Source organism: Belonocnema kinseyi, chromosome 8, assembly GCF_010883055.1.
Source record: "Belonocnema kinseyi isolate 2016_QV_RU_SX_M_011 chromosome 8, B_treatae_v1, whole genome shotgun sequence".
Lineage (NCBI taxonomy): Eukaryota > Metazoa > Arthropoda > Insecta > Hymenoptera > Cynipidae > Belonocnema > Belonocnema kinseyi.
The window spans coordinates 52,215,901-52,234,182 of record NC_046664.1 but is presented as its reverse complement, the minus strand read 5'-3'; the positions used below and the strand labels follow the sequence as shown (position 1 = coordinate 52,234,182).

Here is an 18,282-nt window from a genome sequence, read left to right as displayed (position 1 = left end):
ATTTCAGTGAAATTGATTTTTAATTGGTACGTCGGTTCAAATCTTTAGTTGAGGGAAATTAATGTCGAATTTAAACAAACATAATCGAGTACCTTTTATTTTTGAAGTCTCTTTTTAACTTCAAATGTAAGTGTAATTTAGTATAGAGTTTTCAAATAGAATTTCGCTGCAACCATCCACTTTAGTTTCTTATTACGGACACATTTTTCTTTTCTCAAAGTTTTCTTAATGAAAAATACAATAATAAATTTACAGAAAAATGTTGTAAAAATGGGGGTGTCAAATACGAATAACGAATGAGCTGTAAAACATCAAGTTAATGTCTTTTTCTGCAATATTAATTCGAGTACATAATGCTTCAAAAAAGTTTAGTTATATAATTATTGATTATATATTTGTACAAATTATTATACCATATAATGTTCATAAAAACCTTATTAAATTTAATCTCACTAACTTTTAATTAAAAGTAAGAAATGTAATTCCCAGTAACTTACATAGTTAACCCGAATAGTCTTTAACTATTTTGTGGAATAAAATGTTTATCTAATTAATTTTTTGACTGAAAATTTCACTGTTCTATTTTTTGCTGAAAATTGATATTTTTTGGGTGGAAATTCGTGTATTCAATATTTTGTTAAAAAGTCGTTATTTCGTTGAAAATTATACAGTTTTGACAAAAATACATCTGCTTATATGTTGATTATTTAACTATTTTCACAGCAAATCCATTTGTTTGAAATAATGATTTTTAACTTAAAATTTTACGATTAAATTGTTAGTTAAAAATTTATATTTTTAGTTGAAATTTTAAATAGTTTGGTTAAAAATTATTTTTCTGCTTCTGGTTGAAAATGATTTCCTTGAAAATTAAACTATTCCGTTGAAAATTGTTTTGTTGAAAAACCATGTTTTTGGGTTAAAGAATAAACTAATTTGGTAAAAGATTCAACTATTTTTCTAAAAATAAACTTTTTTTTAATTTCATTTATTTTGTTAAAAATTTGTCTTTTTTGTAAAAAACTAACCGTCTTGTTCAAACATTCGTTTTTTAAATATTACCTACTTGGTTCGAAGCTAAAATAAGTGGTCAAAAATGAATGCATGGAAATGCAACATTTTAATTGGAACATGAATAATTTGGTTAAACAGTAATAATTTTTGTTTTGGAAATTCGCGTGAGTCTCAATGAAGCAGAGTAACTCACCATAATTTCATGTAATTAAGGGCAATCCGATATAATCTTGAGTAATCCACCTCTGCTGGATCGCATGTTTACGAATTGGCACTTATAGTACAAGAAATTATATATAAAAATTGTATTAAAAATTTTTCACTTTGTAAATACAGTAAAAAATATTTACATCCATACAATATATGGTTTTAATTAAAAGCACTTTTCTATATTAGGTCATATTATTTTTCGAATCTGAAATTTGGTTTTATACATTTACTGTATGAGACATTAAAACTTCAATTAATAATTTCTTAGCAACGTATTATATTAATTGTTTATTTTAAAAAATATTAACAATCGTATTACATTTACAATTCTTTTAATCTTCGCAAACTTAAAAATTATTTTATTCTAAATGGTTCTAATTTTTGAGTGCTCCCATTGTGAATGTAGTATCTTATTTTTAGACGCGTAACACTCTTTTTTTATTACATTTCAAAAAGAATTCACTAATAAGTTTCGAATTTTTGACTTTTGAAAAATTATTTTAAAAATTTTACTTTTTTAATTTTTAATTCTTTAATTTCTAACAATTTTACTAAAATCGGACATTTAGTACTTTCATATGGACTCATCATTAATCAGTATGAGAAATTGAATGGCTCGAAAATATGGCCAAAGTAGAAATCATATGTTCTGCCTAGGCGACTAAACCTTTCTAATAAATAATATTATCTTGATTCAGACAAAAATTGATTACTCATGTTAATTTTATTTTTTTTCTTGTATTAAACATAATTTGTGATAAATAGTCATATTTAACACCAATTTGTTTTTTAATTTCTTAATTAGGTCACAAGTGTTATAGGTAATATTGAAAATATAACTAAGAGCAAATTGAGACTAATAAATACTCTATTTTAATTAACATTGAATTTTTAAGGTCGTAATGCATAATTTAAAAATTAATTCGTCTTTGACGAAGTGTTTAATTTTTAACGCTTTAGTTTTGGATTCGTTAGTTTTGAAAATTTACAATTAGAATGCATATACCATTTGAAGTTTTCAAAAGAATAAAACTTAAATGGTTCAAAATATTTAAAATTCGTTGATTTGTAATAATGAAAATGTCAGTCAATTTTGTTCACAGAAATAACATAATTTAGTAACAAAAATATATCCAATCACTTCATATATCACTTTATACTACATAAATAATTATAAGGATAATAAGGAAAAATAAGAAATGTATAATTTTATAATCTCAGAAGCTTTAACTTTGAAATATTCAACTCAGTTTTTAATTTGAAACTGTTAAATTTTAATCCCTTCGAATGTCATTCGCTGGCCTGCATGATTTGAAATGGATTTTTGGTCAAATCTAAAATTGTTTGATTTGGAACGTTTTCAATTAATAAATTCAGGACATAAATACCTAAAGACGGAGCGCGCGCTTTTCGCTCGTGCATTTATAGCTGAAAACTAATATGAAATATAAGTTTTAAAAAAATTGATTAATTTTTTTTGTTTCAGGGCGTACGTTAAATGGTCAACCACTCCTGGAGTTTCCAACGTCCAGTGGGGAACCAGCATTAGGGCCTTTCAAAATCAAAAGAGCGACCCTATGGGCCAGGGTTGAATTGAGGCATAGCCATCATTATCAACACCACAAACAGAGTCAGAGTAACCAAAGAAATATCACTCTCTGGGTGTTCAGGGTACGCTGTGGTAACACAACGCATTTGCGTGGAAAGGTACGTTTTTTATTCTTAGAATTGTGATATAAAAAAAAATGTCTGGATGAACATAAATAATTATTATAATATTATTATATTATATATTAAAATTATTATATATAATTATTTTTATTATATGTCATTATTATTAGAAAATAATAATCTCGAATTGACGTCGCGATAGGGTTTGAGCTTTCCTCTCATGATTTTGACGGCTATAACAGGGACACCAAAACCCATAATTTATCATGGATATCATGGATATCATGGATATCATGGATAGATAGCGCCGCTGGAGCCAAATCTGGTGCTTCAGTGGCAACAATATCAATGACAAACGATGAACATTCAAACATCAACTGTGCCTGCTGATGACGCTTTAGCTAGCGTTTGCAATGTGCAGCTAACCAACTGAAGAGAAATACCGTAGGAGAGCTTCAGATGGAATACCACAATGAAAGAGTAATTGGTGCGTCTATATTACGAAAGTGCGAAGTTTTAAACCAAAAGCGAAAAAGGATACAACTTCAGGACAAAGTTTGCTGTAAAGTATCCTAACATTCAGAAGGTTTCAGTGGGAAATCTTACAGGTAAGATGAAGGACATCAGAAATACTCTTCTTATCTCGGAAGATTGAGTAATAAAGATTAAACAGTGGGCTGATTTGGCGTAGAGAAACGTGGACAATGAACATCACTTAGAGAGAGCCGCATCAGACGATCAAGTAGCGACAATTGATGCTTTGGCGCAACCTAATGGTAATCTAGCATCAACGGATCCTCCAGATGCAGTCTTCTTACTTAAGCACCCAGGGCTAGCCACAAGAATAAATGAGCAAAATCTAGCAAACCACGAACGCTCAATATCTGTAAGCAGATTGCTTTCGGCTGTTGAAATAGCTGACATCTAAATGGAAGTGGAATAGCAGCTTCCTATTGATAAACTCCACTTGGAAGATGTTGACAACGATGAACTGATTGAAACTAAATTCATAGGTGCTAGGGACAATGTACATCAAGTACAGAATCCATGAGAACCACATCCGGAACCATGCACAAATCCACTTTCCAGTGTATTTAGTTACGTTACGGCTTGTGAGCGAAAAACTTCCATTTTAGTTAATAACTTAATGCAACGGCACGAAATTTTCGGCCAGGTCCCTAGAATACGTAAAGTGTTAACACCTAAAATTAATTTTGTTATAGTATTGAAACTTAGTTAAATTAGAAATATATCGGACCTTTATTGATTCACTAAACCATAGGTCGATTTATCAACCAGTTGTCAATATAACGTGAGATGATTATCTGTAAAAAATATGGCACTTAAATTGCGTTACATCTTACACTTTTTATTTCATTCATAATTTTCTGGATGCTGTCAAAATCTTACTTCTGGACATTCAGAGATTTATTTGGTTGATCAATTCAATGAAGTTTGTCGCAAATTAATAATGTCTGCTGTAAAAATATTCTTTTTAAAACAAATGAATATTAGTTCATCTTAACTTTAAGAGGAAATTCCATTTCTGTCAAGAGACAATCTTTCGACGCAATAGAATATTTATCTTAGTGACTACCTAGACGCACAAGCTATTCATTGACATACGAATTTAGAGTCAGATAAATTTGAAATACTGTGTTCAACTAAATAATGGTTGTCAGTTTAGCTTAAACCAAATTGCAACATCAAACAAAGTATATTCAGTCGATGTTGCAATCCTTCGAAAAAATAGACACAGGTAAAACATAGTGGCTGAAGAGAAATCCCTAAGAGTATTCATAATTAATATTCTTGGTTGCTGATCAACTCAAAAGTATGTGAACCATGTAGAAAAATCCTGAACGCATCTTTTTAAGACCTAGTTTTAAACGTGTCATCTGATGATCGGACTGTTGATTCTCTTCAGGACATCAATGACAAAGCAAATAATAATACATCTTATATTTCTTCTGCCAATGACTCTGATCGCAATCCAGATATTCCCAATAAAAATTGAAAATTGTCATGTGATAATAACTACAGCTACAATCGAATTTCCTGAGCTATTAAAAGAGAACTTTAGAAAAACTTGCAGTAATTCAGAAAAAGTTTTTATTTCGGCTCCCGCTGTGGCATTCAATAAAGATGCTGCGAAAAGTCTTATTTTACCAGGAATAAAAGATTTCAGTGAAGAAAAAAGATGGCTCAAGGGAATACTTTCAGAAAAGATTACTGTTAGGTAATGTTTATGAACTGTATGCACGTTTAATCAAGCTGAATCACCACGTAAATATCCAACTTCCAAAAATTAAACATTTTTGACCAAAACATTGTGTTTCAGTCAAAGCTTGTGCTTGTGGCGCTCACTATGCTCGCATTTGGATGCATCACGATAACTTGAAACTGAATCTTGTTCGAATCAATATCGACAAAGTAGCGAACGATACTGAGTTGTCATTTTGACAAATGCAAGAAATGTCCAGAAGCAAGAGTTATCAGAAACAATCTATGACTTCGTCGAAGTGCTTAGTAATGACATATTAAACTTAAAATCAAATAATTTTGTTGCTAAGTGATCAGATATCGTTTGTTTATTACTTAAAGGAGAAATTTTTCGCAGTACGATTTCTTGTACATTTTGATTTCACAAAAATTTAGCTTCGGTAGCTCGAAATGCTGCAGAAGCTTTTTATCGTACGCTCTGACTCATGATTCTGTGGGCATACACGAATTGCACAAAATAATTGTCAATTACTTAGAGTAATTTTGATCTCAAGAAGGTATTTTACTTTTCTGATGGTCTACCACTACATTGTAAAAACAAGTGCAACTTTTCCCATCTCCGCTTTCATGAGAAAGATTTTGGAATTGAACGTCCACGCTACGACTGATGAAAACGGTCTTGTGATGAAATTGATGAAAACTTGAAGAGACTTGCTACATGAGCTAGTTCTGCAATCGTCTCCAAAAGACCACATTTTGACAGAACAAGCGTTCTACGAATGGGCGTTGAAGAACTTGAAGGAAACAATCATCATGTTAAGCTCCGAAGAAAGTCATGCCGTAAATGCAGAAGCATTGCAATCTAGACTTTCATCTGCGGTAACTACACTGAGAAATTTAAAGTAACATTCAGTGATCTGATATGTTCCCGAAAATTAGAAAGAAAGAAAGGTCAGAAAAAGAGAGAGAAAGTAAGAAAAAGTAAGATATCTGTAGAGTTTATTCACACTATATTCTTGGTTATAATAAAAGTCTAATCGGATAATCCTGAAAGAAGTTACACTAACGCGAATCTGCAAAAGTGAAAAGTTTAGGCCTCTGTATATTAACAACCGATAGATCAATCGACCTATGGTTTCGTGAATTAATATGGGTTTACTTGGACTATAACTTCGCCAAGTTTCAATCCGCTAAAAAGAATTAACTTTAGTTGGGAAGATTTGACGTTGTCTGACCCATAGAATTAATATATAATCATCCATCACAAATTGCAGCTATTATCTCAAATCTAATAAGATGTAATGAAAGACTAATAATTTATCAATCTGAAAACGAATAGCTGGTTCCATAAGGTCTGATCGAGACTTTAACAATCTTGTTTGATATATTACCATTTAATCCGTTTAAAACATTTACTGATCTCCCAGAATCTATATGTATATGTATATCTATATCCATCTGATATAACCCCTGCTCGCTTGTAGGGTTTCCTCCGACTATAGTCAGCTCTCGAGCAATGAATTTACTAAGGACCGATTACTTCGCTTCTGCTTATAAACTTGCACTTTATACGTTGTTTTAAAACCTCTTCTACATAATTAAATTTTTAATTGAAGTTGCATTAATTATAATAAAAATTGTAATGATCGAAAGCTTGATAATTGTTTCCGCATTTCAGTTGTATTACTGGCAATTATTCGTAGGAATACAGAGGGTGACCAGACGTCTTAATTTATCACGACGTTTTTATGCTCGAAAACGAAGTTTTGCTATTGTTATCGCGCGGTCCTAAATTTTTGCTCACAATTTCTGAGGGCGCCGTCTCATTGGGACTTTTCAATTTAATTTCAAAAAATTGACATGTTTGGAGTTTCACTAACATTTAAAAAAAAGGAAATATCAAATTGTCTAAAAAAATGGAAACATTGGAAAATATTCAAACTAATGAACGAATTTTACAGATTGTACTTACTATTTAAATAAAAATTTTGACCCCTAAATCATTATTTGTATAATTTACAAACTTAGGGAATGAACATACCATTTTATTTTTTTTTCAAAATTCAAGGATTTTATTGAAAACATAAAATAAATAGTTTTGGTTGAAAAGTCAACTATTTGATCGAATTTTAACTTTTATCTTGAAAATTTATATTTTCAGTTCAAAAATTCAACTTTTATTTGTAGAAGATACTTCTCTTATTCATAAAAATTTCACATTTTGGATTTGATTTTTTTCCTTCATTGACTGAAAAATATTTCTTGGTTGGAAATTTTGTCTTTGGACAAATGAAATTCTTGAAAATTGCGTTTTTTCTTGGAAATTAATTTCTTTGGTTTCAAATTTATGTCTTTTGCTTATTAATATATTCTTCGCATTATTTCATTCATGTTTTTCTTTTTTGATCAAAGACTCCTTATTTCAGTTAAAAATCCCTTACTTTTATTGTTGAAAATTATTTTTTTCAATTGCAAATAATAACATTACATTTTTATTTGTAAATTTATATTTTGTATGTTAAAATTAATGTATTTCCTTAAAAATTAATTTCGTTGTATAAAAATGTAAGCATTTGTTTGAAAATTCTTGTCTTTATTATTAGAAATTATTTTCTTCAGCTAAAATATGACTATACCATTTTTGCTGGAAAATATATATTTGTTGGTTAATAATTCATGTATTTTGTTGAAAATTCGTCTTCTTTTGTAGAAGATTAATCTTTATGGTTAAAAATGTATCGTTTGGGACCAAAATTCAACTCTTTGATTTCAGAATTCCTTTTATTATTGAAAATTCACCACTAGAGTTAAAATTTGATTTCGTAGGTTAAAAATTTATCTATTTTGTCGAAAATCCGTTCTTTGTTGTTAAAATTAATCTTGTTGGTGAAAAATTTATCTTTGCGTTCGAATTTTAACTATTTGGTATGAAAATTTGGCGTTTACAGTTAAAAATGAATTTTTTACTATAAGTATAACTATTCCCTTTTAAATGTAAAATATATCATTTTTAGGAGAAATTTCGTGTATTCTTTTAAACATTTTTCTTTTCTTGTAGATAATAATCTTCATGGGTGATTTCTTTTTTAAGATTTCTCATTTTAGTTGATAATTCATTTAATTGGTTGAAAATTAATCTTTCATGGCATATGATAAAACTTCTAATTTTTTGAAAAGTTTTCAAGGGATTTCAAGAAATTTCTACAGACCCCAAAGTATTTTAAAAAGTGTTAAGGATTTCGAAGTCTTCAAAAATATTTCGAGGGATTTCGTAAGATTTCAAGTTTTTCTAACGATTTCAAAGGGTTTCACAGAATTAAAAGGGCTTTTTCAAAATGTTTTAAGTGATTATAACGGATTTCAAAGAGTTAAAAACTTTTTCAGAGTATGTGAAATTATTTCGAAGGATTCTATGAACCCTTAGCAGATTTTAGAGTGGACAAGCCCTCATTTAATACTAAGGCATAAGTGTTTTAAGATTTAAAATGATTTATTAATATAGTTTTCATAGCGTTTGTGACTAATTAGCCGTTATTAACATTTTATGATATATTGCAATATTTTGAGTAATAGTACTTATCAATACTAAAATATAATTAATTAATTAACTAAAAATACGTATTTTTGAGTAATTTAACCTAAAATACGTATACAGTAAATAATTGCAGGCCTTGCGTGTAACTGTTTGTTACTTAGTAATTAATAAAAAACACCATTATTTTGCAATTTTAATTACAAAAATGTTGCAAAATTGCAGGAGCTCGGACAGCACCTAGATATGGTGACGTCCTTAGGAGTGAATGTTGGTCAATTGGGCTGGCAAAAATTCGATGTAACGAAAGTTGTCAGCAATTGGTATCAGGCGAGCGGAAATTCGCCAAAGGACAAGCTGACGCTCCTTGTAGATTGCACGGGCTGCGGATCGCACGTGCACATCTCCACGTTCGGAGGTCATTCACCTCATGTCATCGAATCTACCGTCAATGACAAAGGTATCATATTTATTGTTTAAATAATATTTTTTTAAAACAGAATTTATTTCTTCAATTTCTCACCAGGTGACAGGTTAAAACTATTTCTATTTTCAAATAGAGTTTCATTGTGCGATTAGGGTGATCCAAAATTTATTTTCGAATTTTCACGAGTACCGCCCAAAAATTTGTAAATGCGTATGTAAACAAAAAAAGGTATTTAATATTTACGCAAACCCCATGACACCAGACATTTTTTTAAGGGTACCAAATCCACAAGTCCGTTTTATAGGTCCCGAACCAAACCTATAAGTGAAAAATCGGCTTTTGCGAAATATTGACGCTGATTAAAATTTGCTGCTGTTTTTTAAATACAAATTGTTTCTAATACATAAATTATTACTTTGTATTGATAATAAGATGTTTATTTAACTTGTTTAAACAATACAAAGCCAGAATATCCAACCATTTAGGGCGCGGATAATACTTTTATGGATAACCATTTACGAGATTCGCTGCGTTTTAACTAACTCGACTGTCTAAAATCCCGCTGAACACGAAAAGTTGTTTTTTACAATTTTCATCTCCCCTGGGCAAACCACCAGGCAAAAGTAAGTACTTCTAATAAATTCGGATGCAGTCGCGGCTTATCACTGGTTGTGGTTAGATTCATACAGTGATTCTAAGCTCACTTTTGTAAAAGAAAAATTTTTACAGACCCATACCCAATGAAGTGGTATCATTTGACGGTACATGTTATCAAGCTAAATGACTCAAATGATACATTAGCAGGGAGTGAGACCCGTGTACAGACCTCTGTTTCACCAGGATTTTAAAACAAAAGACATAGTATAATACGTTTTTAGCTGCAGTGTAACGGGATTTAAATGGACCAGCCTAACAAGGAGATTTTTGGGGCTAATTATGATTTTGTCGGTGTATAAAAAACCGGAATTGTATATAATAAATAAACTATTAATTTTGATTGATAATAGGGTGTTTAAATAGTTTCTTCAAACAATTCATTATTCAGTATAGCAATTTTCTCTTAGAATAGAGTTATAAAGTCACAGTTAAAAAAAAACTTTTAAACATGTTTTCAACTTTTCTTTTAGAGCAAGGCAATACCCAATTTAATTCTACATAAATAAATGCTTAAACCGTTCATAATTATAAAAACATTTCAGTGTTTAAATGTTGTCACAGGCTTATACTGCCCAACATGTCGAAGGCATTTTTGGTTAGAGTTGGAGTTTTTATTTGATTATATTTGCACGGGGCTGTCCCGGTATATATCATCAGTCACGGACGCATTTTTATAATGCAATCAAGTGATCTGATGAGAGCATTCTGCCCAGACATATTGGACAAAGCCTGGTTTTTACCCCATCATTGACGGACTGGGTTGCAGTCAAGTATACGATGGGGGGACCTACAGCTTAAGGTGGGTTCCGAACCACCAGAATCTCGGTAAACGTACATTGAAAAATTTCCAGAGGTACCGGCTCAGGGATCGAACCCCGGACCTCTGAGGTAAAATCCGAGTGTCTAACCAACTGAGCCACCATCATGTATTTTGTTATACATATTAAATATTATTATTCATAACAATATTTTCTTAGAAGAAATTTAAGAAACATCATTTTTTAAGCAAATTATTATAATTTTTAATAATGTTACCTTTAAATAATGCTAGATACTTGCGTGTTGTTCTAAAATATTTAACTATGCTTTGACTTTTTAGTTCAAGACAAATTATAAATAATTATAAAAATGTCAATTGAAACAAAAGGACTCTCAGTAACTACTTCAAGAACAATTTACATCAGAGATTGAATGTTAAAAAATTATTCTTTCTGGAGTTTATTCATTATTTATTCCTGACTGAAAAATCAAAACGAAGGTAAAAATTTTTTTCAAACTGCATTTTTCGGCCAATTATCTAAATAAATATATAAATATATATAATATATAAATTGTTTAATGAATCATTTTTCTTTATTTGCGTTAACTATTGTCCTAATAAGTGAAAAGTATTGAAAACATAAATATTTAATAAAAAAGCACAATTTATTAGCAATAATATAGAAGAAGAAGATAATCATGAACAATGTTATTAATCATGAGAATGTTATTAAAAATAATAATAAATTGTTTAAACAGTGATATTTGTTAACTTGAATTAATTATGACCTCACTCTATTTGAAATCTTTAAAATAAGTTAGGAAATCCGGAAAAATAGTCAATAATTATGTTTATTGATTGAATTACCTTACTCTAAATGAAAAATTGAAAAGAAGTAACAAATTTCTGGAAAACTTGCAACTATCTAGCATTACTGTAGGAAAATAAAGTTATAAACAACAATAATTTGTTCAAACATACAGGTTTGTTAAATCCCATTCATTCTTATCTAAGAATAATTGAAATGCGAATAAAAAGTAAAATTTTTTTTTAAAAACTGCAACTTTCTAGCATTATTCTAAGGGAATATTATTGTATATAATAAATGATTCCAACAATTATTTCAGTAATATTTAGTTGAATATTACCTACTTTTAAGTACAAAATTAAAAATAAGTTGAAGATTTTGAAACGAACTGCGCATTTCTAACTCTATACTAATAATAATAAATTATTTAAACAATTATATTCGTTAACTCATTCTAATTTTAAAGTTGAAAATAAATATAAAAATTTCAGAATAAACTACTAATATGTAGCATTACTGCAGTCGAAGATAGTTATAAACAATAATAATTTCTTCAAACAATTGGGTGTGTGAAATTTCAACAATTGTCATCTTAAGCTAATTGAAAATTGGATAAAAAATAGAAAATTGTCAAAAAAACTGTAACTTTCTAGCGTTAATATTATAGAATATTATTATGGATGAAAAAAAAATGATTTAAACAATCATTTCCGTAAAAGTTAATTGATTAAGAAATATATGTAAACGTCTCATTATCAGAATAAAATTGTCCTTCGTATATTAGAAACAATTTATTTCAAACAACCCGCAAAGAAATCATAATTAGCGCCAAAAACTCGGATACTCTATGTTTCACTTATGGAGCCTGTGAAACAGACTTATCGAGGTGATATTTAAAAGTTAATTATTGATTTGCATTTTATAGCTAATTGTTAGGAGTATTTTGAGTTCTTAAATCAAGTCAGCTAATATTAACGTTTCTCAATAAAATGTTAACAAACTTTTTTTTTCTTTTAAAATACATGGTAAGCATCAAGAAACTTACGCAACCTCTGAATTCAATTTTGTTAACGTTTATTTTTGTGTGAATTCGAAAAAGCTTGGGGGCGATTTGCAAGAAAATTTAAAGAAGATTTGAATCATCCTACTGACACAAGATTTTAACGTTATAAAGTTATAACATTAACGAATCATTAAAAAAATTCACAGGACAAATTTGTGACACCCTGCAGAATTTGGTTCTAATAGGGACAAAATCCAATTTTTTATTTATTGCTCAAAAATATGGTAAAGCTATTATTTTTCGTTTCCTATCAAATTTCATTTTTCATTGACCCAAAATTGAGGAGGCAAATTTTAGAACGGCCTATACCATTTTCTCGCTCAAAGTCTTTGGCCCTTGGAAACTTTTTAAATAAGATTCTAATTTTTTGTTTTAAAAGTAGTTATTCTCTTAAGAAATTGAATTGCCTATCTGTTTTCACTTAACAATAAAATTGTTACTTTTGCCGTTTTCGAATGGAACCAGAAACATACGTTTTTTATCACACAAATTTCTTTGTTCATACTTCTTCCCAAGGTAGGGAGGTGAGGGAAACGGATAAGGGGCGAAATAAGTGAAGTTGGTAATGCTTGGGGGAGAGGAGAAATGTATAAAGGGATATTAGGAGGAAGTGGTGGGAAATGAGAGGATAGTAGGGTGAGAATATTGGGTAGAGGACTTATGGGAAGTGAGGGGAAGCGGAGGAAATTATTAGAAATATGGACGAGTAGGAAAAAGGAATTCAACGTAGGGGAAGGGAAATAATGAAAGAGGAGGGTCACCTGGGGAAGCTAAAGAGGTGGAAGTAGTGAAGGAAGAGGTTAGGGAATAGGGGCAAAGAATGAAGTGAAGGAAGGGAAAAAGGGTCATGTAGGGGGAATGGGAGAAAAGAAGTCAGAGAGGGGGTATTTGAACTACCTAATTAATATCTTAACAGGCTACGGAACACTTATTGTAGGTGCGCGGCCCCTACTGTGACTTTAAATTTGGGAAGGTGAGAGGAATTATAGGAAATTATTTTAAGTGAATAAGAGTAGTGTGGGAAAGTGAGGGGTGGGCTAGTAGGGTATTTTGGATGAGTAGAGAAGGGGAAGGGAGGTCTAAGGAAGTTAGAAGAGGGGAAAATAAAGAACGAAGCATTTAGGGAGATGACGGTAAGCGAGCAGTGAAGTGAGAGGGAGAAAATAGGATCGGAGAGGGAAATCAGGGAAGAAGAGCGGAAAACTAGGGGAGAACAGGGAAGAATAGGTATCAAAGTGTGATTTAAAACGCTACGAAACCCTGTGTTTTGCAGCTACGCAGTGCCTACTTTGACTATTTTTTTTAATTTTATTTGACGATCGGTATGTCAAACTGCAATTTTTGTTGTATTTTACTGAATTAATCATTCTTTTTACAGGTGCGCAAGATCCGGACAGGCCGTTTTTAGTCGTTCGAACAGATCCAGCGGCTGTGAAGCGTGTTAGAAGACGAGCAGTGGAGTGTAGCGGCGCCGTTAGGGGTCAGTGCTGCAAGCAGAGGTTCTACGTTAGCTTTTCGCAGCTCGGATGGGACGATTGGATAATCGCCCCTCAAGGGTGAGCAGATTTTTAAAATAAAACAATTTTATAAAGAAATTAAAGAATTAAAAACAAAATTAATTTTCATAGGGAGTGAGCGGGGTCGCACTCCTAATATTAATCCCTCTTCCAAATAATACTGAACGTTTCAGCATTGTTTTTTATAAACCATAGCTGATCCGGATTTAACCACTGAATAAAAACTTATTTTAATATTATTAATGGAGCTTGCCTTCAGTTTCATTCTGGCCAAAATAATAATCAAATCAAATTATATTTTTCAAATATTATGTTGTAGGAGTATTCAAAGCAGTAGAAGATGTAGAATTTATAATTAAGATTTTGCAATCTGAAGGGTTCAAAAGGCAAATCCTAAGCTTCCTTTTCAATCATAAAAAGACAAAAAGAACCCTTAATTAAAAAAAAGGAAAATTCCTTTTTTACCTCTATTTGTACTCTTCCCCTTAATAAATATTTGCCCCAAAGATATAAGTTTTTCTCGAAAAACTACCAGCTAATTTCAATAAAACTACAGTTTGTAAAGAAAAACATTTAAAATTTGAATAATTTTAAAGTAGCAGCCTACGACAGTATGCAATTTGAAAATAGAAACTTTCAAAACTGAAAAAGTTCCATGTAATTTTCTTGAAATTTTAAAATTTTAAAAAAATTTAAAAAGTATATTAAAAATGCTACATTTGAAATCATGTTTTCTGGTTAACAATATTAACATGACAAAAATATACATTTTGTAATTTTAATCGAATTAAATTTAAAAGTCAATGAACTGGGCAACACATATTTTCCAATTTAAGCTTTTAAATTTAAATGATTTTGGATTCAAGTTCTCAATAATTAAATTTGTCAGATTCTTAGATACTAAATTAAATTTTTACATTTTTTGGTTCAAAACTATAACCTTAAATTGGAATTATACAAATTTTTAACACGAAAGAAATTATCCATAGGCATATATTATATCATGTATCAGGATCAATTAATATCCAAAACGATTGTATTGATTTTTTTATTAATAAATGAAATTTCTGTATAAAAAAGAGTTGATCAACATTTTAAATGCTAATAATTACAAAATTGAACATTTTGATTTTTCGGAAATTAATACTTTATAAAATATATTTTTCTTTTAATAAAAATAAATAAGTTGGGCTTTAACGTAAAAAATAACTTCTTACTATTTTATGCAATTATGGATTTCATAGCCTGAATCAAAGAAAATATGCTGTTAGCTTGTTTTATAAGGAATGTGTCTTTTTGCACATTCTCAAAACAATTTTAATTAAACAACATTTTTGTAATTTTTCACTAGCAAAAACTGTTCATAAAAAAAAATCTGTTGAAATATGAAATTATTTTTAAATTGTAAAAGCCAAAAACCGAATACCAGATGTTAATGAGCGACTGAAAAAATTCGGAAAATCATATGCACTTTTACATAGTGAAAAAAATTTATTCAAGATGGCAAACAAAATTGTTTAAAAAATGTATTAATGTTTATATTTAGTAGAGGCAAACAACATTGATATCCTTCTAAATTATTTTAACTTTGTACGCCCAAGATTGCAATTAACATAAAAATTAAAAACTCAAAAAACTAAATTTGAAGACTGAACGTAAAAAGTATGTAGATTTGCATAAATAGATCATGTTCTTGAAACTCTTTCTATATATTTCGTTGAGAAAACATATAAACAATAGGCTTTACGGGATAAGTTGAAAAGACGACCATCAAAACAACAAAGAGATGAAAAATTTGGATTAATTGAATATGGTTGTTTAACCTCATTTTGGTAAAATTTCAAAGACCTTGAGATCATTGCTGGGTAAAATGGGCTTACATAACATATCTAGAATTTTATCCAAAAGTAATAGAACTAATAAACTAGGAAAATACATATATGGAAAAATGTATAAACAGAATTAAATTTGTAAAATAAAATATGGGTCCCGTAATGCAGATCATATAAGTCAAACAAGAAAAACGCTTAAGATAAGGAGGGATGAAGTTAAAAATAATTTGTATAGGAATGAGAAATACCGCAGTGTTCTTTCCAGACTTAGAATCACACATGAGCATGATTTTGATTGAGAGGATGTGAACGTTTTCTATAATAAAAAAACTCAAAGATAAAAGGAGACTTATGAACATGTGTATAAAAAGAGAGGGAGATAATACAATTAATTTTAACAGGGCTCATACAAAATATAATAGAGCTTTAAAAAGTTTTATTAGATTTTATGAGAAGCAGTGATACCTAGGAAATTATGATGATTGGTTGTTCAAACAATCATAAAAATGTATGAAAGATTTCAGAAATATTAAGGATTAACATCTGAATGAAAAAAAATTGCAATGGTATTTTAATAAGAAACTTTAAATTCATATTTACAGTTCTAATTCATAATCAGCATAAGACAAAAATATTAGTATTAGCTTTCTGTTAAAAATTTTCCTGATAAGGAACCCTAAACTAGTTTGAAATATAAAGCATAAAAAAGACTAAAGAAGATTTACGGAAAATAGAGTGATATTGTTGTCTTTTTTCTTTGCTACAAAGAGATGTCTCAAATTAGCCGATTACAATGTTGTTTAGAAACATACTTCTTCCATTTAAAGTATCTTGGTTAAATTAACTGACTTCAATTGTATTTTTGAGTCTGTCTTTTTCAAGAAAGTGGTTTTTGGGATGAATGATTCTGTTTTAATCCTTTTTGTGAAATGTTTGTTTATAATTTGACTTTTAAAAGGTTATTTTTCTAAGCTTCCCTAAAAAAAACGAATTGCTTTCGTTTAATTCCGTTTGGTTATTTCAATAGATTCGCTGGCTATTCTTCTGTATAATTTGAATGATATCTGCCTCCGCTACTTCGGCCCGTAATTGTTCAACAATCCGCAAACTCGCGGCCATTGCTCTCGTGTATGGCATATGGATTTCATGATGCCTTACGAATGACTCTTACAAAACATACTCTGTCCGATCCTGGTGTACTAATCATCGATCCTCTAGTTTTTACTTCAGATTTATTTTGTTTTGAATTGTCGTTACTGCAGGGGGAACGTATGGCCTGTAAATCGGAACTTATGGCCACTTCAAATTCAGATTTCGATTTTCAAAGCTTCGAATTACAAATGAAAAGCTTTATTAGGTGGTTGCTTCCGTGCTGCACTTGTGTGGTTCATTTTTTTCTAATTTATAATACTGACCCTAAAATTGCACGAATCGATACAAAAAAGTATTAAAATAGAAAAAAAATGATAATCAGAGGTTCCGCAACTGCTATGAAGTTTGGAATATATGCCCGTGAGACAAAAGGACTTTTTGTACATTTTATTTAGATTCGTCAAAACTAGGTGTCAATATTAGGTATCTCATACATATATTATTATTCTCTATTGATAATTAGATGTTTAAATAAGTTATTTTAAAAATTAAGAATTGCTTATAGCAATTTGGTCTTAGAATGGAAATAGCATATTGCGGGTTTCCCAAAATTTTTAAATTGTTTTCAATTTGTTTTTAACTTGTTTTTAACTTGTTGGTTTGAGCGAGGAAACACTCAATTGAAATTAACGGAAATAATAATTTAAACAATTTACAATTACTTATAATAACATTTTATTAAAATGATTCTAGAAAGCTGAAGGCTTTTCTTAATTTTTTAACTTTTTCTCGAAATTTTATTTAGAGTAAGTTATTCTCTTTAAGTAATGCTAGAAAGCTGCTGTTTTTCTAAAATATTTACATTTTTGCCCCATTTTTACTCAGAGCAAATTAATAATTAATGCAATTCAGAAAACAGTATTGTTTAAACAAATTATCAGTATTTAATTTTATAACTATCTTTTCCTCTATTAATGCTAGATAGTTATGCTTTTTCTGAAGTTTTTGACATTTTGTTTACTTTTCGCTTATTGTGGTAATAATTAATGCAAGTTGACAGACCTAATTCATTCGAAGATGTACTATAGTTTATAACTATCTTCTGTTAGATAATTGCTAGAAAATAGCCGTTATTTATGAAATTTCTAATTTTGCTGTTGCTTTATAGTTACGAACAAATAATAAATCAAAATGAGGGAGAAACATTTTTTAACCGGTGATCGCCTTCACCAGGATTTTCTGACTTACTTTCAATTTTTTCTTTTTACTGTGAAATGATGAAAAATTATAAATAATATTCAATTTCATAATGATACGTGAATAATGTATCACAGCTTAACATTATTATCTACTGTAGATTCATCATCTGATGTTGTCTCCCCTATTTTGTTATAAATTTGTCGTTTTGGTAGAGAATTCGTTATTTTTGTCCTTTAAAATTCAACGATTGAGTCAAAGGTTTATATATTATATGGA

General features: G+C 29.7%; 1 protein-coding gene across 1 annotated transcript in view; it reads left to right on the top strand.

Moving 5' to 3' along the window:
• The window catches only part of LOC117178971 (inhibin beta chain), a 220,669-nt gene that overhangs the window by 200,620 nt on the left and 1,767 nt on the right, over positions 1-18,282 (top strand). Inside the window, exons 2-4 of the mRNA XM_033370567.1 lie at positions 2,711-2,931; positions 8,876-9,110; positions 13,744-13,921. Of these exons, the coding sequence (XP_033226458.1) occupies positions 2,711-2,931; positions 8,876-9,110; positions 13,744-13,921 (634 nt within the window). The remainder of the gene's footprint in view (positions 1-2,710; positions 2,932-8,875; positions 9,111-13,743; positions 13,922-18,282) is intronic.